This window comes from Ammospiza nelsoni, chromosome 28 (genome assembly GCF_027579445.1).
Source record: "Ammospiza nelsoni isolate bAmmNel1 chromosome 28, bAmmNel1.pri, whole genome shotgun sequence".
Lineage (NCBI taxonomy): Eukaryota > Metazoa > Chordata > Aves > Passeriformes > Passerellidae > Ammospiza > Ammospiza nelsoni.
In genome coordinates this window covers 3,738,619-3,765,070 of record NC_080660.1, presented here as the reverse complement: position 1 = coordinate 3,765,070, position 26,452 = coordinate 3,738,619, and the positions used below count along the sequence as shown (strand labels likewise).

The 26,452-nt window shown below is 58.6% G+C and overlaps 1 protein-coding gene and 1 pseudogene across 1 annotated transcript; one reads left to right on the top strand and one right to left on the bottom strand.

Moving 5' to 3' along the window:
- Positions 1 to 14,105: 14,105 nt before the first annotated feature.
- On the bottom strand, positions 14,106 to 17,333 carry LOC132084824 (Fc receptor-like protein 4). The gene is made up of 11 exons (XM_059490077.1): positions 17,259 to 17,333; positions 17,150 to 17,170; positions 16,831 to 17,044; positions 15,932 to 16,195; positions 15,553 to 15,729; positions 15,237 to 15,325; positions 15,023 to 15,191; positions 14,856 to 14,939; positions 14,470 to 14,491; positions 14,301 to 14,380; positions 14,106 to 14,215 (listed from the first exon to the last, which is right to left on the bottom strand). Exons 1-11 carry the CDS (start codon positions 17,331 to 17,333, stop codon positions 14,106 to 14,108), a joined length of 1,305 nt encoding a protein of 434 aa, XP_059346060.1.
- A 3,561-nt stretch (positions 17,334 to 20,894) lies between these two features.
- Positions 20,895 to 26,221, top strand: LOC132084822 (Fc receptor-like protein 2; annotated as a pseudogene).
- The last annotated feature ends 231 nt before the right edge of the window (positions 26,222 to 26,452 follow it).

Genomic DNA, 26,452 nt, shown 5'->3' with positions numbered 1-26,452 from the left:
GCGCTGCAGGGAGCACTCCCGGCCAGCAGGGGGCGCTACAGGGAGCACTCCCGGCCAGCAGGGGGCGCCCCGGTCCAGCTCCATCCCCTCAGGGGCCATGGCGGCCTCGGACAGGAGGCAGGAGGGGAAATCGCTCCTTTTGCAAACTCACGGGCACCAATCGGTCCCGGCACCATCACCGGCACCGGGCAGAAGCCGCCAAGGCAGCAGGTTGGATCCCAGTGCCCACTGGCAGTGTAGCAGTGTCCCGGGGCCTGGAACATGCCCTACCCAACACCCACGAGCGCTCTCCATGATCCTGAATGGAAAGAAGGCAGCGCCTGATCTCAGGCTCATCTCAGGTCCACAGCAGCACCTCAGGTGGCTTTATACCACAAATCCTGCAAACGCTCAACCTCTCGCTCAGGTGAGGAGAGCAGGGATGGAGCAGCTTTGGGGAAACCTGGAATCCACACAGGATCACTCCCCACAGCCCCACTACAGCTGCAGCCAGAGCCACAGCTCCATATTTCCACACTTTTCCCTCTTGTCTGGCAGCCACCCCCAGAATCCAAACATTCTTCCCAGGCCATTCTAAAGGGCTGCAGGTTTGAGACAGGAAGGAGAAGGGATCCGGTCCGGTTGTTGAGCAGTTTGTTGCGGGATATGCAAGACTTTTGGGGCTATCTCAGACCCTTGCTGCAAGGGACAAAATGATCAATTGCTGCATTTGTGGACTGGTTTCTTGCACAGCTACCTCTGCAGGAGCAGATTTCCAGCCGGCCCTGCCCTGAAAACCATCAGAGGCCCTCACAGAGCCACAACAATTGGGCTCCCTTTGGGTTTTGTGCTTCTTGCAGGGCTGGGCAAACCACAGGCAGGCCTTTTTCCACCCACAGAATTCTCACCTTTGCAGCAGCTCTGAAGCTGCCGGAATCAAAGCCAAGGGGGCAGGGGGGACCCTCAGGTGCAGGCGGCCACCTGGGACTGGCCAGAGCAGGGCTGGGCAATGGCCATCCCTGTGCAGTGGGGCTGGGCCATGGCTGGGCCCCACCCTTGGATGGCCACCCCAACAACATCAGCCACTCCACAATACTTTTCACTATCTGAACAACATCACAATATTTATTCAACAGTATAATCAATAATGTAATATCAATTTATATAATATCCAGTAAAAGTCAACTTCCATTAACTTGTTTCTCACAATACATACCAGTAAAGAACTGTTATTCCTGTTCCCACATCTTTACCTAAAAGCCCTGTAATTTCAAAATTATAATAGTTCAGAGAGAAGGGGATTGTATTTTCCATTCCAAGGCAGGTTCCCCCCTTGTTCAGCTTCCTTGTCAGAGCTGAAAAAAGAAACACCATTTCTGCCAGTTTAACCAAAGAGCTGCATTTTTGTCCCAGGAGCAGGGAACCAGGTCCTGTACCCTCTTGGAACTGGGATGGGTACCAGTAAGCCATCTCATTGGGAGCACTGGGAGGGGGATTGCAGAGCCACTAAGCACACTGGGCTTAAGAGGATCAAATCTGATTTTGATTTATGTCTCAACATATGCTACACCTGAGGTGAAAAATGACTCTGTCGTTGTACATGTGCTGGGGAACCTGTCCCTTGCAAGGCTTCACACAACAGAGAATCAGGGGTGAGAAAGCGTCAGTGATCGGGCTGTGAGTGACCCCCACTGGCTGGTGGGACAGATGCCCAAGGAAAAATATCTATGAAAAAATGCCCCGGAAATCAGGCTGTGGGAGGAGCCTTAGCAAATAAAAGGCTCCTCCCACAGCCTGATAAAATAAAAGGCCCCGTGATTCAGAGCCAAGCGCTGCTGTTCGGCATGGCCCCGCCCTCGGAGATGTAATTCTTTGAGGAGAAGCCCCCCATAGCGGGCACCAGCAGCTGCAGGGACACCTGCGGATCGCCCACCACCTGCCCGTCCCGGTAGAACACGTGCAGGAGGGGGGCTCGGGGCCAAAGGGGGCAGGGGCTGCTGAGGCAGATGAGAGTCAGGAGGGACCTGACGGTGGGATCAAGGAGACCGTCCAGCACCAGCACCGAGAAGAGCTCTGGGAAGGGGAGGAGAGGGGAATTTGAGAACCCGAGTGTCTGGGGAGGGGCTGTGGGGGTGTCAGGGTGGTGACTGTAGGGTGCTCACCCTGCACTGTCACTGTCACTGGCGCTGACTCCTGCCACCCCCAGGATCCCACCCAGCCCCTGCACCTTTAGTGGCCACTGTGGTGCAGCTGGAGAGGGGACAGGGACAGCTCGGTCCCACCGCAGAGCACCCCCCAATTCCATCTGCTCTCGGTGGAAGGACACCGAGGTAAACGTGCTGTCCCGCCAGCGCTGGCAGCGCAGTGTCACCATGTCCCCCTCCAGTAGTGCCTGTGCCAGCACCTGCAGCACCAGCCAGTCTGGGGGAGAGCACCACGACACCCCCATTGGGTCACACCCTGTGCACAGGGCTCCCCGATTCCAAAACGATTTCCACCCACACTTGGATGCTCTGGGATGTCCCCTGAGCAGGGGACAGGATCTGGTTACAGAGGAGGTGACCCATGGAGCGAAGCCCACTCAGAGCCCTCGGGATCCTTGCGTGTGCCAGCCTGGGGACACCCAAACATCCCCTCATCGTTTGAGGCTCTCACAGGGAGGCTGAGCCCACTGCCAGGTCTGTCACACGTGTAGTGGCTAGTCTCGGTGACACTGACGGTGTTCTGTCCCTGCCACCAGTGCTGCCTGTCCTTGTACCAGGTGGTGGCACCGGCAGTACCTGAGCTTTGGCAGGTCAGTGTCGCCTGGTCCCACAGCACTGCCGGCCTCCAGGGGGGCTCCACCAGGAGCTGGGTGGTCTGGGAACCTGTGGGTGACAGGGGACACCAGCCTGCCAGGGCCCGTGTGGGGCTGGGGACAGAGGGGTGGAGCCATGGCATCCCCCAAGGACTCACCAGCAAGGCTGAGGTTCTGGGCTGGAAGGGAGAAGGGACAGGGCTGGGTGAGGGTGGAACCAGGGAGACAGCAGCACAGGGTTACAGGGTGTGAGGACAGTCCCCATTGGGACAGCAGTTCTTTTGAGAAAGTGCCTGGGGGTGCTCCCCAAAAGAGTTAGTGAAGCACGGGGACATGTCTGCTTCACTGCCACCCGTGCACAACATCCATGAGGCACAGACACCTTGGGAGCAGGGACACTGAGGCCGCTCTGGGCTGAGGCTGAACATGGGGACACTGTGGACACCCTGGGCCTGAGGACACCACAGACACAGCCCACGCTGGCCCAGGTCACCATCACCAGTTCATGATCCCATCCCCATGGCCACATCCTCACCGTTCTTGTCCCCTCCAGTCCCTGCATTCCCGTTCACTTCTCACTATCCACAGAGCTACATCAGCCAAAAGTTGCCAGGCCCACATTCCTGTCCCCCCATCCCCAAATTCCTGCCTCCCTGTTCCTGTCTCCAAAGCCACTCTATATCCCTGTTCCCACTCAGGTCCACTGTGGGTAACATGGACTGGAATGTCGGCATTGGGGACCTCAGTGGACCCCACAGCCCCCCTGTGCCCTCTCCCCTCCCCATCCCCAGGGTGTCAGGCCCATGCCCAGGGCACTCACCCCACAGGAGCAGCGCCACCTTCCCGGCCATCCCGATGTCCCCAGCCATGTGCACTGGCTGTCACTCACTGCCAGGGGTGGCTGTCCCCTGGGTGGTGGCTCTTTGGCAAAAGGGGAAGGAAGCGAGGTCAGGTCTTGTCCTCATGGGTAGGTGGCACCTGGTGGGGGCAGAGTGGCCACAAGCTGGGCACAGGCTGTGGGCAGGGAGGGGAGAGGATGGGGACAATGCTGGAGGTGACACAGTGGGACATGTGGTTCCCAGGAGTGTGGGGCTCAGGGGGTTTGGGGTCCCAGGAATGGGTGTCCAGGGCAATGGGGGGTCCCTAAGGAATTGTGTTCCTTGGAAATGGGGGTGCTGAGGAGGAGGAGTCACTGGGGATGGGGTTGCCATGGCTGAGGGGACTCATGGATGGGAGTCCCAGGGGGACGTGGGCTCCAGGGATTTTGGGTCATGGGATGGCGATGCTGGGGGAATGGGAGTTCCCGTGGGAATGGGAGGTTCCGGAGAGAATCAAGGTCCTGGGGAAAGGAGGATTTCAGGGGATGGAATGAGTAGGTGAGGTTTCCATGGGAATTAGGGCTCCTGGGCCATGGAGTTCCTGGGGAATATCTCTACTGGAATACGGGTTTCAGAGAGGGTAGGGATATAAGAAATGGGGTACTCATGATTTGATTTTAAGGAGGATGGTGGTGCCGGGGATGAGCAGTGGCTGGGTGGACCCATAGGTCCCAGCTCCTTCCCTGAGTTCCTCAGATTTTGGGGTGACCCAGGGCTGAGCACAGCCTCCACCAGGCGCTGGTGGCCTGGGGGTCACCCCAGACATATTCTGAGGGGCTGTGTGTGTGTGGAGCTGCTGCAGAGGTGAGAATTCTGTGGGGGAAAAAGGCCTGCCTGTGGTTTGCTCAGCCCTGCAAGAAGCAGAAACCCCAAAGGGAGCCCAAGCAGTGGCTCTGTGAGGGCCTTTGATGGTTTTCAAAGCAGGGCTGGCTGGAAACCACCCCCTGCAGGTGCAGCTGTGGGGAACCAGTCTGGAAATACAGCAATTGATCATTTGCTCCTCTTGGTAGAGGACTAAGAGAACCACAAAACTACTGCAAATCCCACACCAATCTTCTCAACATCCTGACCTGGACCCTCCTCCTCCTCCCTGCCTTGCCGTGCATGGACAGTGGCCGCATGCCCCACACGCACCACAGCCGCTCTCTCACTGCCCTCCACACCTGGATGGGGAGAGAAAATTGAGCAAAGGGTTCCTGGGTTTAGACAAGGACCAGGAGAGATCACTCATCAAATCCTGTCACGGGCAAAACTGCCTCAGAATTAGAGATATGAATTGAATTTATTGCTGACAAAGTCAGAGCAGGATAAGGAGAAGTCAGATAAACCCTTCAATACACCTTCTGCCTCTTATGAATAACAATGTAGTCATTGGCTTTCCTTTTCTATAGTTTTTTCCAAATTATTTTGATATAATACAGATTGTAATCAGTTTTTCACTGCTTTTGATTTGACAATTTGTCAGCCTGTTTACCCTAATCCCTGTGTAGAACATATATTTTAGTGTGATAAACACATTATAGTTTAGGCTCTCCCAAAATATCAAGATAGAGACAATGTGCATTGAAACACTAACTGTTGCATAAGTAGCTAATGCCTTTATTTGTGTAACTAAGTGACAATGGTGAGAATAAGTAAAATAATTTTGTGAAATAGCTAATGTTGATTTAATGTACTGGTGGAGTATCTCATCTGTATGAGAAGAACACATTGAAAAGTATCAAATAAATAAACATCAAAAAAGAGAATGCAAAGAGGAACTTACCACTGACTCTTGGGCTATCAAGAACTGTCAAACCACAGAACAGGGGGGCCTTGTGAGGACATGAAATATATAAATTTAATCTGCAGGATGACATGTACTTTTTGAAAATGAATCAAGGATCAAACCAAGCATAAGAATTCCCAGAACATGTGAACTGAAAAGAATGTTTGAATATGTATAACACTCCTGAGTATGTATTTCACCAATACAATGAAAAGGTATGTAAGAAGAATTGCTGTAGTTATCCATGTGCCTCTGGCAGTTGCCAAGCACCCAGCACGCTGTTTACTGACCCTTTTATCCCTTATTAACCATTTAAGAAATTTACAGAGTGAGCCTTGTTTCTCACATAGTTTGACCAAAAAACTGAATTTTGAGTACAATAAGACGGAAAAACGTTGTGTGCTCCTCCAAAACTGGTAGGGGGAATGAGGAGCCCCATGGGGTGCAGTGAAAAGGAAGAAGAGACCCCTGAGGGGAATCGATGCCCCCAATGGCCCCCAGTGCCCCCAATGTCACAGCACGCTCTCATAGTCACAGGGGGTCCCACTGTCCCTCCTGGGGTCCCAACAGCTTCACCTTCGTCACTTGTGGATCCCGAGGTGGGGCAGGGCTGGGGGACACCTGTGGGGGCCCTGAGAGAGATACTGGTTGTAGGGACCTGGGTGGGGGGTGACACATGTTGGTGATGTGTCCCTGTCCCGCCCTGGAATTCTCCCACTGTCCGCTCAGTGCCCATGATGTGGGTGTTGAGCACAGCCCCCTGCTCCGGGGGTCCTGTGGGGATGGGGGGGTCTGGGTGGTGTTTGGGGAGGGGGAAAGGGGAGTCCCAGCCCGAGCCCCCCACTCACCTGTCCTGGGGCTTCCTGGCGGCTGCAAGGGAAAGGGGAGGGGGTGACCGTGGGAACATTGGGACCCCTGAACCTTCCTGGGACCTCGGCAGCTGCAACCAATCACGAGATCCCCAAATCCCCACTGCAGCCCCAATTCCCACCAGATCCTTATTTCTGCCTCCACTCTGGGGTCTCCCCCTCACTCTAGGACCCCCATCCCCCCCATTGTCAACCACCCCGGTGGTGCCACCAGTGACAGCACCTGATGACAGCCAGGAGCAGGAGCAGGGAAAGGAGGGTCCTGCCAACATTTACAGCCATTGCTGGGGACAGAGGGGACACATTGGGGTTACCCTGAACTCTGGGGGACCTGAACACCCCGGAGACCCTGTGTGACCCCACCTGTGACCCAGGGTGAGCCAGGTGTCACCTCCAGGGCTGGCTCTGGGCTGAGTGCCCGGAACACGCGGTGCCCGTCCTGTCCCAGCTGGTTGGTGGCCACGCACAGGTAGGTGCCCGAATGTCCAACATTGATGTCCCTGAGCTCCAGGAGGGGACCCTGGGCCACATCCTGCCTGTTGTGCAGCCAGATGAAAATGACAGGGGCTGAGCCCACCTGCACCCAGCAGCGCAGGGTCACATTGTCACCTGCACGAACCTGGTGTGCCAGGGGACCAGAGATGATGGTGGCATTGGCCACAGGCTCTCTGGGGACAGAGACAGGGCTGAGGCCACAGGGAGGGTCTGGCAGCCAGTGTGGGGGGATAAGGATGGGGGCAATGGGGGTGATGGGGGATATCGGGGATGGGTTCACGCCATGGAGGGGTGAGGGTACACAGGGCAGAGACGGAGGTACACAAGAAAGGTGTGTGGATGACATTGATGTCCCCAGGCAGGGACAAGGAGGCTCTAGGGGGTCCCCATGCCCATCCACACACTCACTGCGCGCTGTTATGCGGAGCCAAGCACTGCTCTTCCACACAACTCCACCCTCGGATTGCACCTGGCAGCTGTAATTTCCTGAGTGGGAGACCCCCACGGCGGGCACCAGCAGCTGTGGGGACCCCTGTGGGCCCCCCATCTCCTGCACGTTCTGGTGGAACACGTGCAGGAGGGCAGCTCAGGGCTGCAGGGGGCTGGGGGTGCTGATGCAGCTGAGAGTCAGGGGGGACCCCTGGGTGGGCTCTGGGGGACCCTCCAGGACCGGCACCGAGAAGAGCTCTGGGAAGGGGAGGGGCGGTGAGGACTGTGACTCTGAGTGTGCTGGGAAGTGACTTTGGGAGTGTCAGGAGATTGGAGTTCCAGCCGTGGGGGTGCTCACTGTGCACTGTCACTGTCACTGCTGCCGAGAGCACTCACGATGACACATTGGAGCTCACCAAGCCCACGCAGCTGTAGCAGCCACTGTGGTTCAGCTGCAGAGGGGACAGGGACAGCTCTGTCCCAGTGAGGGACCTCTCCACCTCCTTGTCCTCATGGTAGAATCGCACCTCAGTGACCGACCTGTCCTGCCAGCTCTGGCAGCGTAGTGTCACCGTGTCCCCCTCCAGCAGCTCCTCTGCCAGCAGATGCAGCACCAAGCAAGCTTCGGGAGAGAGGGGTCCTGTCACACCGGAATATCCCCTTTTGATGGGGATCCCTCCATTGGGTCTCACCCAGCGCACCAGGGATCCCCAATTCCAGCACAGTTTCCCCCACACTGGGATGCTCTGGGACATCCCCAGAGCAGGGGACAGGCTCTGGTCACACAGGAGGTGACCCATGGAGCGGAGCCCACCCAGAGTCATCAGGGTCCCCACAGTGCCAGGCTGGGGACACCCAAACCCCCCTCACCATTTCAGACTCTCATGGGGGAGCTGAGCCCGGTGCCAGGTCTGTCACACATGTAGGTGCCACCCTCGGTGACAGTGAAGTTGGCAGGTCCCTCCTGCTACCATAGCTGCCCATCCTGGTACCAGGTTGTGGCACCAGTGGTCACCGAGACCTCGCAGGTCAGTGTCACCCGGTCCCACAGCACCGCCAGCTCCACCAGGAGCTGGCTGGTCTGGACACCTGTGGGTGACAGGGAACACCAGCCTGCCAGGGCCAGCTCTGGGCTGGGGACAGTGGGGTAGGGACCTGGCATCCCCCGAGGACTCACCGGCGAGGCCGAGGGTCTGGGCTGGAAGGGAGAAGGGACAGGGCTGGGTGGGGGTGGCACTGCAGGGACAGCACCACCCAGGGGACAAGGTGAGGTGTTTGTCCCCAAACTGTCCCCACAGGAACACTGCAGTGGCACAGACATCTTGAGCACAGAGACATCTTGGTCACCATGGGCTGACAGAGGAAATAGGGACACTGTGGACACCCCATGTTGCACAGGTCACCTCCACCAGACTTAAAGCACCTGTCATCATGGCCACATCCCCATGGCCCTGTGCCCATGACCCCATCTCAATGGCACCTCTCCCCATGGCCCATTACATGATATGTGGCCCTTGTCCCTGTCCCTGCATCCCTGTGTCCCTGTCCTCACAGCTGTCCCGGCCCCAAGGTTCCTTTTGCCACTTCCTTGTCCCCACATCTCTATTCCCCTCTTTCTGTCCCCACATCCCAGTTCCCCTGTTCCTGGCCCCATAGGCATCCCACAAGTCTGGTCACACTGGGCTCCATGCCCTGCTGACACTGGGGACCCAGGGGACCCTGCAATCCCCCTATGCCCCCTCCCCACTGGTCTCTGCCTCACTGGGGTCAATGCCCAGTGTGTCAGGCCCGTGCCTGGGGCACTCACCCCACAGGAGCAGCGCCACCTTCCCGGCCATCCCGGTGTCCCCAGCCATGTGCACTGGCTGTCACTCGCTGCCAGGGGTGGCTGTCCCCTGAGTGGTGGCTCTTTGGCCAAAGGGGAAGGAAGAGAGGTCAGGTCTCATCCTCATGCATAGGTGGCACCTGGTGGGGGCAGGGTGGTCACAAGCTGGGCACAGGCTGTGGGAGGGTGGGGACAAGGCTGGGAGGCTGGGGACAAGGCTGGGTAGGACACAGTGGGACATGGGGATCCCAGGACTGAGTGGCACAGGGTATTTGGAGGGCCAGGGACGGGTCCCAGGGATGGGGTCCCTGGGAATGGGGGTCCTGAAGAGGGGGAGTCACCAGGGATGGAGATGCCATGGGAAGTAGGGTGCCCAGGGCTGGGGGAACTCAAGGATGGTAGTCCCAGAACAATGAGGGTTCCAGGGATTTGGGGTTAGGTGATGGTTCTCCTAGGGATGAGGGTACCAGTGGAATGGGGCATCCCGTGGGCATGAGGGGTCCTGGGAGAATCAAGGTTCTGGGGAAGGAGGATTTAAGGGGATGTAATGAATGGGAGAGGGTTCCTGGAGAATGACGTCCTGGGCCATGGAGATCCTGGGGAATGTGAATACTGGGACGGAGGTCCCCGGGACAGGGGGACCAAAGGAATGGGGGTCCCATGGTTGGGTTCCCAGGGGAATGGGGGTGCCAGGGATGGGCAGTGGCTGGGTGGGTGCATGGGCTGGAGCCACTTTCGCTAAGGGCCTCAGATCTTTAGGTGACCCACAGCCCAGCACAGCTCCCAAAGTGTTCCGATGGCCTGGGGATCACCCCAGGGAGAGTCCAAGGTGCTCTGGGTGTGTGCCCCCAGCGCCCAGGGGCTTTTTCGTCTCTTCATTTCCATTTCCTTCCTTTGATCCCTCAATTTCAAAACACCCCAGTTTGTTCCTTGATGATTCTGGGAAACAACTCAGCAGGGAATGGGCTGGGGGAAGCCCAGGGTGGGGCAAGCAAGGGTGAGGGGTCTGCAGGGAGGGCTGGGGAGGCTGTGGGGGATGGGGGTGTCTGGCTGTGCCCCCCCAACACTTTCTCTCTCCTGCAGAAGAAGAAAGAGGCTGTTTGTGCTGTGTGACACACGGGGATGTGGGGGGGGGTTGGGCTCTGTTCTGGGGGGGCACATCCAGGGGGCTCCTGTCCTGGGGCGATCCTGTCCCAGGGCAGACACATGCTGGGGAAGAGGGTCCTGTCCTGGAGCTTGGCAGTTCTGGGCAGGTCCAGACTTCTCCATTCCTGCTCATCCCCTGCAGGATCTGAGCCAGAAAGAGCTGCTGGGGAATGGAGCCCTGGAATGGAGGTCCCAAACTCCTGTTCCTTGAAACAGCGGCCATCCAAGGGTGGGGCCCAGCCATGGCCCAGCCCCACTGCACAGGGATGGCCATTACACAGCCCTGCTCTGCCCAGCCCCAGGTGGCAGCCAGCACCTGAGGGTCCCCCCTGCCCCATTGGCTTTGATTCTGGCAGCTTTAGAGCTGCTGCAGAGGTGAGAATTCTGTGGATGGAAAAAGGCCTGCCTGTGGTTTGCTCAGCCCTGCAAGAAGCACAAAGCTCAAAGGGAGCCCAAGCAGTGGCTCTGTGAGGGTCTTTGATGGTTTTCAGAGCAGGGCTGGCTGGAAGCTGCCTCTGCAGGGGCAGCTGTGGGGGACCCAGTCTAGAAATACAGCAGTTGATTCTCTTGTCCCTTTTCCCAAGGGGCTGAGTGAAATCCAGAACTACTGCAAATCCCACAGTGATCTCCTCAAAAACCTGACCTGGACCTCCTTCTTGAACAAAAGCAGCAGCCTTTTGGAACATCCCAGAAAGAATGTTTCAGCTCTGTTGTAGCTTGGGTCCCTGCCAATTAATCATTAGCACTGACTCCATGATTCCAGAAGGCTGATCAATCACTTTAATGTACTATACTTATTAAGAAACTCATTGCCCTTGCAGACAGTCCAATACAGCTTTAACCTAATTGGTCATTGTAATTAAAACACCATAACCAGGGGCCAATTAAGAAATCACCTGTTGGTAAACAAATCTCCATAACACATTTCACATGTTCAAAACAATAGGTGCAGCAAGTGAAGATAAGAATTGTTTCTCATTCTTTTCACTGATCTTCTCATGGCCTTCACCAGGACAAGGCCTGGGAAAGTTGTGCTTGCTGCTCTCTGTGACCAGAGAGTGGCTGCCACAGAGTTCTGGGTCAGCTGCCTGACAAGAGGGAAAAGTGTGGAAATATCCAGCAGTGGTTGTGCCCTGCTGCTGTTGTGGAGCTGTGGGGAGTGACCGTGTCTTGATTCCAGGTGCTCCCAAAGCTGCTCCATCCCTGCCCTCCTCACGTGCACAGGGCACGGAGAATAGACAGGGCTCTGCCCCACCCCGGCTGCACTCCTTTCAGGGTACCCCTCCACTTCCCAGAGCTGTGAGGGCCTTACCCTGGCTACGCTCGGTCCCGACACATCGCGACAGTGGCTTTGGACACGCTGTCACAGTCGATTCTGACACCCCGTGACCATCCCGGCACTCACAGCGCGATGGCAACTGAGCCCCTTCCCGGTGCTCCGGGACCACCATTGCGGTCCCTCCTTTCCGCAGACCCCACCGCAGGGTCTCTGCTCCCCCCTGTCCCGGGGTCTCCCCTCCGCCGTTTCGCTCCCTCCATGCTCGGGGTTCCCCAGTGGGGTCCCGGTCCCTCCATCCCGGCCCCTCCCACCCGCTGCCCCCCGGCCCCTCCGGCCGCGCCCCCCGACAGCCCCGGGGCCGGCACCGGCAGAGGCTGCCGAGCCCCTGCAGGATGAGATGTTCCTGGGGCAGTGCCGGCTGAGCGGGGCCCGGCTCCCTCACACCGTCCTTGCCCACAGCACTCGGGCTCCAGCAGCCCCGGGCTGCTCCTTCGGGATGTGCCCACTGCTCCTGGAGCGCTGCCCTTTGTTGGGAACAATCCCTGGAGCACCCAAATCATCCCCCAAGGCCTGGCCGGGACCTCCTGTGAGGCTGTGCCCAAGCCCGGAGGGGTTTGGGAGCCAGATGGGTGTCACTGCTCTGTCCCAAAATCTGGGGGAAGCAGGCATGGCAAGCGGTGCCCTTTGGCCTTCTTCTGAGCACCCTGTGGAATTCCCGGCACTCCTGCTCCTCTCCATGGCCAGGTGCTGTTCCAGTGGCCCACTTGCTCCAGCTGCTGCTGCCTCAGCTGCAGGATCCCAAAATGCCTGGGAGAGGCAGCAGAACCCTGTGTTTGTGCACAGGGATGTTTTAGAAGCATGGCTGAACTTGAGGAACCCCAGCACCAATTATAGCACCTCCTTAATGGCCTGCAGGTCCCAGAGCAGAACAGGGGCATTAGTGCAACCAGCTCCAGTTTTCTTCCCATTTTTCCCTCCCAAGGCACAGCTCCCAGCCAAGGCTGTCCCTGCACTCCAGCGGCAGCTGCAGAGCCCTTGGAGCTGCGGCTCTGCTCTCCATCTCCTCTTCCTCCCCCTGCAGATGCTGTGTTGGGACCAGCAGTGGCCCAGGATGAGCAGGAACGCCAAATGTGCTCTGGAGCCCCCTGAGGAGCCCGGGCAGAGCCAGCACTGAGCACCAGCTTTCCTCAATATTCCAGGGCAATTCAACATTTCCAGAGTGGATGTGACAGGGCTGAAAGAGGAAAAGGGGGTGAAAGGCTGAGGATCTGCAGGAATAGTGGTGTAAAGCCACCAGAGGTTCTGCTGTGGACCCGAGACCTGCCTGGGGTCAGGTGTTTCCTTCCTTCCATTCGGGATCATAGACAGTGGTTGCGGGCTGTTTTGCAGGGCATGTTCCAGGCCCCGGGACACTGCTACGCTGCCAGTGGGCACTGGGATCCAACCTGCTGCCTTGGCGGCTTCTGCCCGCTGCCCGTGGTGGTGCCAGGACCGATTGGTGTCCGTGAGTTTGCAAAAGGAGCGATTTCCCCTCCTGCCTCCCGTCCGGGACCGCCATGGCCCCTGAGGGGATGGAGCTGGACCGGGGCGCCCCCTGCTGGCCGGGAGTGCTCCCTGCAGCGCCCCCTGCTGGCTGCGGTTATAACTGCCACAAAAACCAACAGCGCTGAGTGGGAGGGAAGTTCTGGGTTTGTGTTGTTTGTTCTGTTCTGGTTTATAAATTTCCCCGTGAAGAGCTGGTAGTCCTTTTCCTACGCTTTTGGTCTGAAAGCCAAATCATTTTTGAAATGAAAAAAAATTTTAGAGATGGGTGTTCTATCCATTCCAGGAACGTTCCCACTTTCCTTGGTAGATATTTCTCATTTAAACGAGTTGCCAAAACCTGAGTTCCAGTGTGGATGGGACTGACCCCTCAAGAGAAGACAGGGTCAGGGACTTGGTCACCTCACACTCTGCCTTTTAAGCCAGTTGGGCCACCAAGAGCCCTCTCCACAGGTGGCACTTTTGGTCACACGGCCACTCAGGGGCTGGCTTTGGCAGAGCGTCACACTGTCCCCAGTGTGCCATGGCTGACAGACTGATGGACGGACGGGGCACTATCTCACCGAAAGCAAAGCCTGACCCACCCCTACCACACACAGCTGTTCCAAAATGTCTTCAGACATGAAACTTTTCCTGTCTCTGACAGCCCACCCTGTGCCATGGCCTGATCCTGACTGCCCTGGGAAAAGGGCAAGGCTCCGCAACCCCCGCAGGACTTTTGTGGCATCATCGTGTAGGGGAACATGGCAGAGGAGGGGTTTGGGACAGGGAACAAGAGAATCCAGAGCCTCCTGAAGGCCACTTTGGCCCTCAGAGCAAGGAAGGTCCAGGCCATGCTGAGGGAAATATCTGGGGTTTGTTCCTTGTTGTGGCTTTCCCTGGAAATCGTTCCTTGTGTGACCATTTGGACTCTGAACCTTGTTGCTGTTGCTGTTGGTTTTATTCTCTCTTGTTTCTGTTTCATGAAATTGTTCTTCTCTCAGCCCTTTGGGATCCTTGTGCTTCCACAAGGAGGGAGAGGAACAGTTTTGGTGACAGCACACAGATGAGTGGGTGCCCATGGGTGGGGACCCCCAGTGCCCCCCGTTACCCCCAGTGTCACAGCACATTCCCGTAGATGTCACGGGGTTCCTGCAGTCGCCCCTGGGGTCCCCGCAGCTCTGCGTAGGTCACCTGGGGATCCTGGAGGGTGGTGGCACGGGGGGACGCTGCGAGAGACACGGGCTGTGGGATTCGGGTGGGGTGACACTCGTGGGTGACGTGTCCCTCTGTGTGTGTCCCCCCTGTACTCACCCCCTGCCCTCTTGGTGACCACGACGTGGGTGTACAGCACCTCCCCCTCCTCTGGGGGGGCCAGGGGATCCGGGGGGGCCCTGAGGGAATAAATGGAATGTGGGGGAGGGAATGACAGTCTTGGGGATTGGGGTAAAATGGAAGACTGTGGTTTGAGCTTCCCACTCACCTTTCTTGGTTCTTCCTGGCAGCTTCAAAGGAAGGAGTGGACAGGTGACTGTGGGGTCTCAGGACCCTGAACCCTCTCAGGATTCCTGAACTCCCATGGGACTCGCAATCATCCCCAAAGCCCCCCAGAAATTATAAACCTCTCCAAACCCCCCAACCAAGTCAGCCTCAAGAACACAAGGCTGTTCAGGGACAGGAAAACCCATCACCCTCAGGGCCCCTGAAAGAACCCCAACATCCATGCAGGACTCTCCAGCACCGAACCATACTCTACAGGATGCCCAGACAAGGTCACAATTTTTAGGCTGTGCGTGCTTCCCTATCGCTCCCCAACTCTGGGGGCCTCTACTGCTCCCTGGGACCCCCTGTCCCCCCATTGTCACCCACCCACACGGTGCCTCCGGTGCCAGGTCACAATGACAGCCACGAGCAGGAGCAGGAACAAAAGGGCCCCGCCGACCCCTGCAGCCACTGCAAGAAACAGAGGGGGTCACATCAGGATCACCCATCACCCCAGGGGTCCTGGACTCCCTGGTGACCCTGTGTGAACCCACCTGTGACCCAGGGTGAGCCAGGTGTCACCTCCAGGGCCAGCTCAGGGCTGAAGGCCTGGAACACGCGGTGCCCGTCCTGTCCCAGCTGGTTGGTGGCCACACACTGGTAGGTGCCTGAATGTCCCACATCGATTTCCCTGAGCTCCAGGAGGGGACCCCAGGCCACATCCTGCCCGTTGTGCAGCCAGGTGAAGGTGACAGGGGCTGAGCCCACCTGCACTGAGCAGTGCAGGGTCACATTGTCACCTGCATGTATCTGGTGTGACAGGTGACCAGGGGTGATGGTGGCATTGGCCACGGGCACTGCAGGGACAAAGACAGGGCTAAGGCCACAGGGAGGGTCTGGCACCTGGTATGGGGGGATACAGACAAGGGGATGGGGGATGTTGGGGATGGGGTCACATCAGGGAGGGGTGAAGGACAGGAGAGAGGTGGGAGGAGCCAAGAAAGGTGTCAGGGAGACCTGGAGGTCTCCAACCAAGGCACTCGGGGCGTCTCCGGGGGCTCCCTGTGCCCATCCCCACACTCACTGTGCACCGTGATGTGGATCCAGGCACTGCTCTTTCGCACAGCCCCACCCTCGGAGCGCACCTGGCAGCTGAAATTCCCCGAGTGGGAGCCCCCCACGGTGGGCACCAGCAGCTGTGGGGACCCCTGAGGGCCCCCCACCACCTGCCCGTCTTTGTAGAACACGTGCAGGAGGGGGGCTCGGGGCCACAGGGGGCTGGGGGTGCTGAGGCAGCTGAGAGTCAGGGGGGACCCCACGATGGGCTCGAGGGGACCCTCCAGCACAGGCACTGAGAAGAGCTCTGGATGGGAGAGGGAAGGTGAGGACTGTGACTCTGAGTGTGCTGGGAAGTGGCTTTTTGGGTGTCAGGATATTGGAGTTCCAGCCATGGGGATTCTCACCATGCACTGTCACTGTCACTGGTGCTGACTGTGCCCACGATGACATTTCGGAATCCACCAAGCCCCTGCAGCTGTAGTTTCCACTGTGGTGCAGCTGCAGAGGGGACAACAACAGCTCGGTCCCACTACGGGACCCCTCCACCTCCTTGTCTCCATGGAAGAATCGCACCTTGGTGACAGGATAGTCCCGCCAGCGCTGGCAGCGCAGTGTCACCGTGTCCCCCTCCAGCAGTTCCCGTGCTGACACCTGCAACTCTAACCGGGCTGCAGGACAGGGGGGTCCTGTCACAACAGGGTCCCGTTTGCATGGGGATCACCCTATTGGGTCACACCCAGTGTACAAGGGGTCCCCAATTCCAACACGGGTTTCCCCACACTGAGATGCTCTGGGATGCTCACCTTGCACTGTCACTGTCACCTTCAGTGACTCCTGCAGCCCCCAGAATCCCACCCAGCCCCTGCAGCTGTACTTGCCGCTTTGGCTCAGCTGCAGGGGGGACAGGGACAGCTTTATACTATCACGGAGTCCCCCCAGTTTCTTCCCTTTGCGGTAGAAGGACACCGAGGTGACCGTGTTGTTCCACCGGCCCCGGCAGCGCAGTGTCAGTGTGTCCCCCTCCAGCAGCACCCACGCCGGCACCTGCAGCACCAGCCAGTCTGGGGGACAGAGGGGTCCTGTCACACCCAATGGATCCAGGATCCCCCCATTATGTCACACCCAGAGCACCAGGCGTCCCCGTTTCCAACATGGGGGTCCCTCTACACTGGGATGCTCTGGGATTTCCCAAGAGCAGAGGACGGGCTCTGGTCACACAGCAGGTGACCCATGGAGCAGAGACCACTCAGAGCCCTCAGACAGCCCGTGGGTGCCAGGCTGGAGACACCCAAATCCCCCTCACCGTCTGAGACTCTCACGGGAGAACTGAGCCCGGTGCCGGGTCTTTCACACGTGTAGGTGCCAATCTCAGTGACAGTGAAGTGATCACGCCTTTCCTGCCCCCACCGCTGCCCATCCTTGTACCAGATGGTGGCACCAGCAGTCCCTGAGCCCTGGCAGGTCAGTGTCACCCGGTCCCACAGCACCGCTGGGCTCCAGGGGGGCTCCACCAGGAGCTGGGTGGTCTGGGCACCTGTGGGTGACAGGGGACACCAGCCTGCCAGGGCCACCAGGTAGCTGGGGACAGCGGGGTGGGGCCATGGCATCCCCCGAGGACTCACCAGCGAGGCCGAGGGTCTGGGCTGGAAGGGAGAAGGGACAGGGCTGGGTGGGGGTGGCACTGCAGGGACAGAGGCACAGAGGCATGGGGTTTAGGGGCTGTTGCCAAACAGTCTGTGTGGGGGCACTGGCATGGCACAGATGTCTCAAGGACAGGGACACAGCAGTCAAGCCATGCTCATGCATGGGGCGCCATTCTGGCACAGGTTACCCCTGCCAGCCCCATCCCCACATCCCCATGGCCCTGTGCCCATCGTCGCATTCCAATGGCACCTGGACTCATGGCCCAAGCACATGGTACCGGTCCTGTTGTCCCTGTCCCAACATCTTTGTGTCCCTGTCCCCACAGCTGCTCAAGCTCCAAGGTTCCTTCTGCCACATCCTTGTCCCCACATTCCATCCCCCTGTCCCCACATCTGAGTTCTTTGTTCCTGTTCTGTGTTCCTGTCCCCAAAGCCACCCCACAACTCTGGTCACACTGGGCTCTGCGCTCTGCTGGCATTGGGGACGTCAGGGGACCTCACAGCCCCCTGTGCCCCCTCCCCATCCCCAGGGTGTCAGGCCCATGCCTGGGGCACTCACCCCACAGGAGCAGCACCACCTTCCCGGCCATCCCGGTGTCCCCAGCCATGTGCACTGGCTGTCACTCGCTGCTGTGGCCACCGCTCCCCTGGCTGGCGGCTCTTCGGATGAAGGGGAAGGAAGCGAGGTCATGTCCGTCCCCATGTGTAGGTGGCCCTTGGTGGGGGCAGGGTGGCCACAAGCTGGGGACAGGATGGGGACAAGGCTGGGTGGGGCAAGGTGCGATATGGGTTCCCAGGAGTGGGGGGCTTGGTGGGTTTGAGGACGTGGGGATGGGTGTCCTGGGGAATGGAGGTCCTGAGGAGGGGGAATCACTGGGGATGGGGGGGCCAAGGGAATGGGTTGCCCAGGGCTGGGGGGACTCAGGGATGGGAGTCCTGGGGGAACGTGAGCTCCAGGGGTTTGGGGCCATGAGACGGGGACGCTGGGGAATGGAAGTCCCGTGGGAATGGGCGTCCTGGGAGAATCAAGGTCCTGGAGGACAGAGGATTTCGGGGAATGGAAAGAAGTGGAGATGGTTCCTTGGAAATGGGGTGCTGGGCCATGGAGATCCTGGGGAATATCAGTACTGGGATGGGGGTCCCAGTCAAGGTGGGACTTAAGGAATGGGGCGCCCATGGTTGGTTTCTAGGACAATGGGGGCTGCCAGGGATGAGCAGTTTCTGGATGGCCACAGGGGTCTCAGCTCCTTCCCTGAATCCCTCAGATTTTGGGGTGACCGAGGGCCCAGCACTGCCCCTCCTGGGGTACTCCTTTTCTGGGCAGGCATCACATGGGGGTCTTAGGTACCTCTGCTTCTGCGCCCTCCCCTGCCTTTGAATTTTCCTCTCTTTATTTCTCTTTTTTCCTTTTTTTCTTCACTTTTGTGCCATGTCCCCTCAGCCCAGGTTCCTGGCTCAGCAATCCCGGGGAGCACCTGAGCAAGGAAGGGGTTGGGGGCACCCAGGGGAGAGCGAAAATGCGGAGCAGTGGCTTCAGGGAGGGAGGGGGAGATTTTGGGGATGGAGGTGTTGGGCTGTGTCCTCTCTACACTTTCTTTTTCCTGGACAAGAAGGAAGAGGCCATTTGTGCTAAGAGTCAGATGGGAAAAGGGGGAATTTCTGTCCTGGGGGGCACATCCAGGAGGGTCCTGTCCTGGGGAGATCCTGTCCCAGGGGGTGACACATCCTGGCATGGGGGGGTCCTGTCCCAGGTGGTGGCAGTTCCAGAAATGTCCCTGCACATTCCTGGCCGGGTGCCTGTCCCAGGGGTGGCACATCCTGGGAACCCCTGCAAGGGTGGGGCCCAGCCATGGCCCAGCCCCACTGCACAGGGATGGCCATTGCCCAGCCCTGCTCTGCCCAGCCCCAGGTGGCAGCCAGCACCTGAGGGTCCCCCCTGCCCCCTTGGCTTTGATTCTGGCAGCTTTAGAGCTGCTGCAGAGGTGAGAATTCTGCGTGGGCGGAAAGGGCCTGCCTGCGGTTTCCTCTGCCCTTACAGCAGCACAAAAACCCAAAAGGAGCCCAATTGTTGTTGTCTTTGCAGTAGTTATGGGACTCTCTCAGTCCCTTGGGCAAAGGCATGAAATGATCAATTGTTGCATTTCCAGACTGGTTGCGTCACAGCTGCCCCTGCAGAGGGCGGTTTCCAGCCAGCCCTGCTCTGAAAACCATCAAAAACCCTCACAGAGCCACTGCTTGGGCTCTCTTTGTGGTTTGTGCTTCTTGCAGGGCTGAGCAAACCACAGGCAGGCCTTTTCTGCCAACACAGAATTCTCAGCTCTGCTGCAGCTCTAAAGCTGCCAGAATCAAAGCCAAGGGGGCAGGGGGGACCCTCAGGTGCTGGCTGCCCCCTGGGGCTGGCCAAAGCAGGGCTGGGCAATGGCCATCCCTGTGCAGTGGGGCTGGGCCATGGCTGGGCCCCACCCTTGGATGGCCACTGGCTTCAAGGAGCAGGAGTTTGGGAGCTCCTTCCTGCCCGGGGCTCCATTCCCCAGCTGCTCTTGCCGGCTCAGATCCAGCAGGGGACGAGCAAGGATGGAGAAGTCTGGACCCCTCAGAAGCTGCCAAGCTCCAGGACAGGAACCTCTTCCCCAGCATGTGTCCCCCCTGGGACAGGATCCCCCCGGGACAGGAGCCCCCTGGATGTGCTCCCTAAGGACAGAACCCTCCCCCCCCATGTGAGAAAGGTGTCAAATGGCCTTTTCCTTCTTCTGCGGGAGACAGAAAGTGAAAGTGTTGGGGGGTGAAAGCTGCACTCCCCCACCCCCCACAGCCTCCCCAGCCCTCCCTGCAGACCCCTCACCCCTGCTTCCCCCACTCTGGGCTTCCCCCAGCCTGGGCTTCCCCCAGCCTGTTCCCTGCTCCAGGTGCCCCCAAGGACCATCAAGGCACGAACTGGGGGGCTGTGAAATTGAGGGGTAAAATGATGGAAATGGAATAAAGAGAGGGAAAAATCACTGGAGGCAGGGGGACACAGACCCAGAGCAGCTCAGAATCTCTCTGGGGTGACCCCCTGGACACCGGCACCGAGTGGTGGTGGTTCTGGCTCTGGGTCACCCCAAAATCTGAAGCACCCAGGGAAGGAGCTGCAACCCATGGGCTCACCCAGCCACTGCCCATCCCTGGCAACAACATTCCCCCAGGGATGGAAACATGGGACCTCCATTCCTTATGTCCCACTCTCTCTGCAGCCCCCATCCTGGTACTGACATTCCCCAGGATCTCCATGGCCCAGTACCCCATTCCCAAGGAACCCCTTCCCGTTCATTCCATCCCCTGAAATCTTCCTAGAACCCTCCATTCTCCCATCCCATGAACTCAAATCCTTGGAGCCCACATTCCCCTGGGACTCCCATCCCTCAGTCCCTCCAGATATGGAGACGCTCATTCCAATGGCACCCCCATTGCCGGATATTCCCCCTCCTCAGGACCCCATTTACCAGTGACCCCATTCCTGCCTCCCCCAAAACCACCAAGTTCCCCACTCCTGGGAACCCCACGTCCCATTTTGTCCCACCCACCCGTGTCCCCAGCCTCTCCCCAGCCTGCCCCCACCAAGGGCCACCAACGCATGAGGGTGAGACGTGACCTCGCTTCCTTCCCCTTCATCCGAAGAGCCGCCAGCCAGGGGAGCGGTGGCCACAGCAGCGAGTGACAGCCAGTGCACATGGCTGGGGACACCGGGATGGCCGGGAAGGTGGCGCTGCTCCTGTGGGGTGAGTGCCCCAGGCACGGGCATGAAACCCCAGGGATGGGGAGGGGAGGGGGCACAGGGGGGCTGTGGGGTCTCCTGACGTCCTCAATGCCAGCAGAGCCAGTCCATGTTACCCACAGTGGACCTGGGTAGGGCTGGGGATGTAGGGTGGCTTTGGAGACAGGAGGAGGGGCAGGAATTTGGGGATGGGGATGTGGGGACAGGAATGTGGGGACTGGTACCTTTGGGCTCAGGGAGCTCTGGGGATAGGGACAAGGGAACTGGGATGCAGGGACAAGAACTGTGAGGATATGGCCATGGGGATGGGATCACGTGGAGGGGATCATGAGCTGGTGGAGGTCCCCTGGGTCAGCATGGGCTGTGTCTTTGGTGTCATTGTGCCCGGGGTGTCCACAGTGTCCCCATGTTCTGCCTCAGCCCAGGGTGGCCTCCATGTCCCTGTTCCCAAGGTGTCTGTGCCACAGGGATGTGGTACACGGGTGGCTGTGACAAAGACATATCCCCTTGCCTGTCCTTACATTTGGGACCACCCACACACTTTCCCACAAGAGCATCTCTCCCCATGAGGACAGTTTGGGGACAGCCACCACACCCTGTACCCCATGTGCCTCTGTCCCAATGGTGACACCCCCACTAAGCCCTGTCCCTTCTCCCTTCCAGCCCAGACCCTCGGCCTCACTGGTGAGTCCTCGGGGGATGCCATGGCCCCATCCCGCTGTCCCCAGCCCCACACTGGCCCTGGCAGGCTGGTGTCCCCTGTCACCCACAGGTGCCCAGACCACCCAGCTCCTGGTGCAGCCCCCCTGGAGGCCAGCGGTGCTGTGGGACCGGGTGACACTGACCTGCCAGGGCTCGGGGACTGCCGGTGCCACCACCTGGTACAAGGTCGGGCAGCGTTGGTGGCAGGAGGGACACAACCGCCTCATTGTCACCGAGAGTGGCACCTACACGTGACAGACTCGGCACTGGGCGCAGCCCCACCTTGACAGTCTTAGATGGTGAGGGGAGACCTTGAATGATCATGGGGGCCCCAGAGCAGTCAGGGTGGGCTCCAGTCCGTGGATGGCCTCACACCCCTCGTGTGACAAGAGCCTGTGCCCTGCACACAGGGACATCCCAGTGCACCCCGGAGCACCCCAGAGCACCCGCATGTCCCCATGCTATGGGCACCCACCCCAGAACAGTCTCATCAGTGAGATGTGACCTTCCTGTCCCACAGGCCAGCTGGTGCTGCAGGTGCCAGCGTGGGCACTGCTGGAGGGGGACACCTTGACACTGCGCTGCCGGTGCCGGCAGGAAAACCATCTCACCAGGGTGCAATTTTACCGTGAGGAGAACGATGTCAGGGGGTCCCTCAGGAGGACTGCGCTGTTCCTGTCCCCCTGCAGCTGCACCACCTCACCTGCAGCGGCCACTACCGATGTGAGGGCTTGGTGGGGTCCTGGCAGTCACGGTCAGCACCAGTGACAGTGCATGGTGAGCACCCACACGGCTGGAACTCCAATATCTTGACAACCCCAAAGCCACTTCCCAGTGCACTCAGACTCTCCTCTCCTTCCCAAAGCTCTTTTCTCTGCCGGTGCTGGAGGGTCCCTGTGAGCTCACTGAGGGGTCCCCCCTGACTCTCAGGTGCCTCAGCACCCCCAGCCCCTGCGGCCCCGAGCCCCCCTCCTGCACGTGTTCTACCGGGATGGGCAGGTGGTGGGGGGCCCCCAGGGGTCCCCGCAGCTGCTGCTGCCCACTGTGGGGGTCTCCCACTCAGGGAATTATGGCTGTGAGGTGCACTCCCAGGGGGGTTCCATGCAGAAGAGCAGCAACTGCCTCCTTGTCATGGTGTGCAGTGAGTGTGGGGATTGGCACGGGGAGCCCCCACAGATGCCTCCGGTCCCCCACACTGCCTGGCACTCCCCAGACTTTCCTGACGCCTGCTCTGGGGTACCCAACCTTTTCCAGATCCCCCCCAGGCTCCCCCCATCCTCTCTCGGGTGTCTCCCCGGGACCCCCAGCCCGTACATGGGTACCCTCATCCTTCCCTGGTGCATTTTCTGTGTCCTGCCATCGCTGCCCCGGGTTGCTCCTTAGGTTCCCCCATTCCTGGCTTGTGTTTCCCTCCATCCTTCATTGGGTCCCCTCCCCCATCCCTGGGTACCTCCACCCCTCTCTCAGGTCTCTGCACATTGCCCAAGTCTCACCATCCCCTCCCATGGTCCCCGTACCCTTCCTGGTGTTGCCCACCTCCCTCTCCAGTTGTTCCCTCCCTGACCCCCTTATCATCTCTCGGGGTTCCTAAGTCCCCCTCCCCAATCTCTGCACCCCCTCTCCCTCACTGGAATTCCCCTGCCCCTCCTTGACACCCCCCCCGGGTTCCTCACTGTCCCCTGCTGTCCCACTCTCCCGCGGGGGTCCCGCCCTCGGGGGTGTCCCTGTCAGTGCAGCCCCCCGGGGGACAGGTGGCACTCGGGGACCGCCTGGTGCTGAACTGCACAGTGCCTGTGGGGACAGGTCCCCTGTCCTTCTCCTGGCACCGGGAGGGCTCGGGGGCACTGCTAGGCACCAGCTCCCGCCTGGAGCTGCGCCACGTTGGGGACAATGACAGCGGCCAGTACCGGTGCCGGGTCAGTGTTGGGAACGGCGTGGCCGAGAGTGACCCCCTGAATGTCACCGTCCTGGGTGAGCAGGACCCTCGGGCTGGGGATGACCCCACCCACGGCTCCCCCATCCCACCTCGCCTGGTGCCAGCCCTATCTGTGTCCCCACAGTGCCCGTGGCCAATGCCACCATCAGCCATCATCCCCTGTCAGACCAGGTGCGTGCAGGTGACAACGTGACCCTGTGCTGCTCAGTGCAGGTGGGCTCAACCCCTGTCACCTTCACCTGGCTGCACAACAGGCAGGAGGTGGCCCGGAGTCCCCTCCTGGAGCTCGGGGACATCAATGTGGAACATTCGGGCACCTACCAGTGCATGGCCACCAACCAGCTGGGACAGGACGGGCACCGCGTGTTCCAGGCACTCAGCCCTGAGCTGGCCCTGGAGGTGACACCTGGCTCGTCCTGGGAGGAATCAGGAATTACAGGTGGGGTCACACAGGGTCACCAGGGGTTCAGGACCCCCAGGGTTTAGGTGACTCCGATGTGTCCCCTCTGTCCCCAGCAGTTGCTGTGAATGTCGGCAGGACCCTCCTGTTCCTCCACCTGCTCATGGCTGTCATCGGGGGCTGTCACTGGTGGCACAACAGGGGTGGGTGACAATGGGGGGGGATGGGGGTCCTGGAGTGAGGGGGAGACCCCAGAGTGGGGTCAGAGATCAGCTCCCAGGGCCCCTGAGCTGGGGGACACTGAGCCTGCAGTGACCTCAGCTGGAGGTCCTGAGGGATTTGGGGGGAATTTGGAGGGTCTTGGTTGGGCTCCAGGGCCTTCCCTGAGTGGGCTTTAAGGAACATTAGCATGGCACAGGGAGATCCTGGAGGGTTTGTGGAGGTCCTGGAGGGATGTGCAGGAATGTTGGGGGATCTTTCTGGGGATGTGGGGGAGTTTGGGGGTGCCCCTCCCTGCCAGACTTGGGGTTCTGGGGACTCAGAGGGTTGGGGGCACCAGGGGAGTTGGGGGCACTGTGGTGGTGCAGAAGTTCTGGGGGGGTTCAGGGGTGCTCAGAGTGTCTGGGGGGAATCAGGGGTCCATTGGGATTCGGGGATGCAGTGGGGATTTAGGGGTCCAGTCGGTGGTTGGAGCTGCCAAGGTCCCAGGAAGGTTCAGGGGTCCTGGGGTCCCCATGGTCACCCCTTCCCCTTTCCCTTCCAGCTGCCAGGAAGCTCCAGGACAGGTGAGTGGAGAGCTCAGGCTGGGACTCCCCTTTCCCCCTCCCCCGACACCACCCAGACCCCCCTTATCCCCACAGGAACCCCCCATAGAGGAGGGGGCTGTGCTCAACACCCACATCATGGGCACTGAGTGGGCAGAGGGTGAGTACAGGGGGGGACAGGGACACATCACCAACATGTGTTACCCCCACCCAGGTCCCCACAACCGGTGTCACTCTCAGGGTACCAATGGGTGTCCCCCAGCCCTGCCCCACCTCGAGATCCACAAGTGACCAACACAGAGCTGTCGGGACCCCACGGGGGACAGCGGGACCCCCGTGACTACGATGATGTGCTGTGACTCTGGGGTGCATGGGGGTACTCGGGGGCATTGATTCCCCTCAGGGGTCTCTTCTTCTGCTTCACAGCACCCCACAGGGCTCCTCATTCCCCCTACCAGTGCTGGAGGAGAACACGACATTTTTCCCTCTTATTGTACTCAAAATTCATTTTTTTGGTCAAACTGCGTGAGAAACAAGGCTCACTATTTAAAATTTGTAAATGTTTAATAAGGGATAAAAGGAACAGTAAACAGCCTGCTGGGTGCTTGGAAACTGCCAGAGGACCATGGATAACTATAGCAATTCTCTTTACATAGCTTTGCAATGTATTGGTGAAATACATACTCAGGAGGATTACACAAATTCAAATTCCTTCCAGTTCAAATGTTCTGTGAATTCTTTTGCTTGGTTTGACCCTTGATTCATTTTCATAAAGTACATGTCATCCTGCAGATTAAATTTATATATTTTATGTCTTCACAAGGCCCCCCTGTTCTGTGGTTTGACAGTTCTTGATAACTGAACGGTCAGTGGTAAATTCCTCTTTACATTCTCTCTTTTGATGTTTATTTACCTGCTACTTTTCAACGTGTTCCTATCATACAGATGAGATACTCCACCAGTACATTAAATCACCATTAGCTATTTCACAAAATTATTTTACTTATTCTCATCATTGTCACTTAGTTACGCAAATAAAGGCTTTAGCTACTTCTGCAACAGTTAATGTTGTAATACACAGCTCATTGTCTCTATCTTGATCTTTTGGGAGAGCCTAAATTATGATATGTTTATCACACTAAAAAATATGTTCTACACAGGGATTACAGTAAAAAGGCAAACAAACTGTAGTGTATCAAAAGCAGTTAAGAACTGATTACAAACTATATTACATTAAAATATTTTGGAAAAACCAATATAATAGTGAAAGCCAATGACTACAAAGTTATTCATAATAGGGGGAAGGAGTATTGAAGGGTTTATTTGACCTATCCTTATCTTGCTCTGATTCTGTCAGCAATAAATTCAATTCATATCTCTAAATCATAAGCAGTTTTAACTGTGACAGGATCTGATGAGTGATCTCTCCTGGTCCTTGTTTCAACCCAGGAACCCTTTGCTCAATTTTCTCTCCCCACCCAGGTGTGGAGGGCAGTGAGAGAGTGGCTGTGGTGGGTGCAGGGCATGCGGCCCCTGTCCATGCATGGCAAGGCAGGGAGGAGGAGGAGGGTCCAGGTCAGGTTGTTGAGCAGATTGATGTGGCATTTGCAGTAGTTCTGGGGCTCTCTCAGTCCCTTGGGCACAGGCACAAAATGATCAATTGCTGCATTTCCAGACTGGTTCCCTTTCAGCTGCCCCTGCAGGGGGAGTTTCCAGCCAGCCCGGCTCT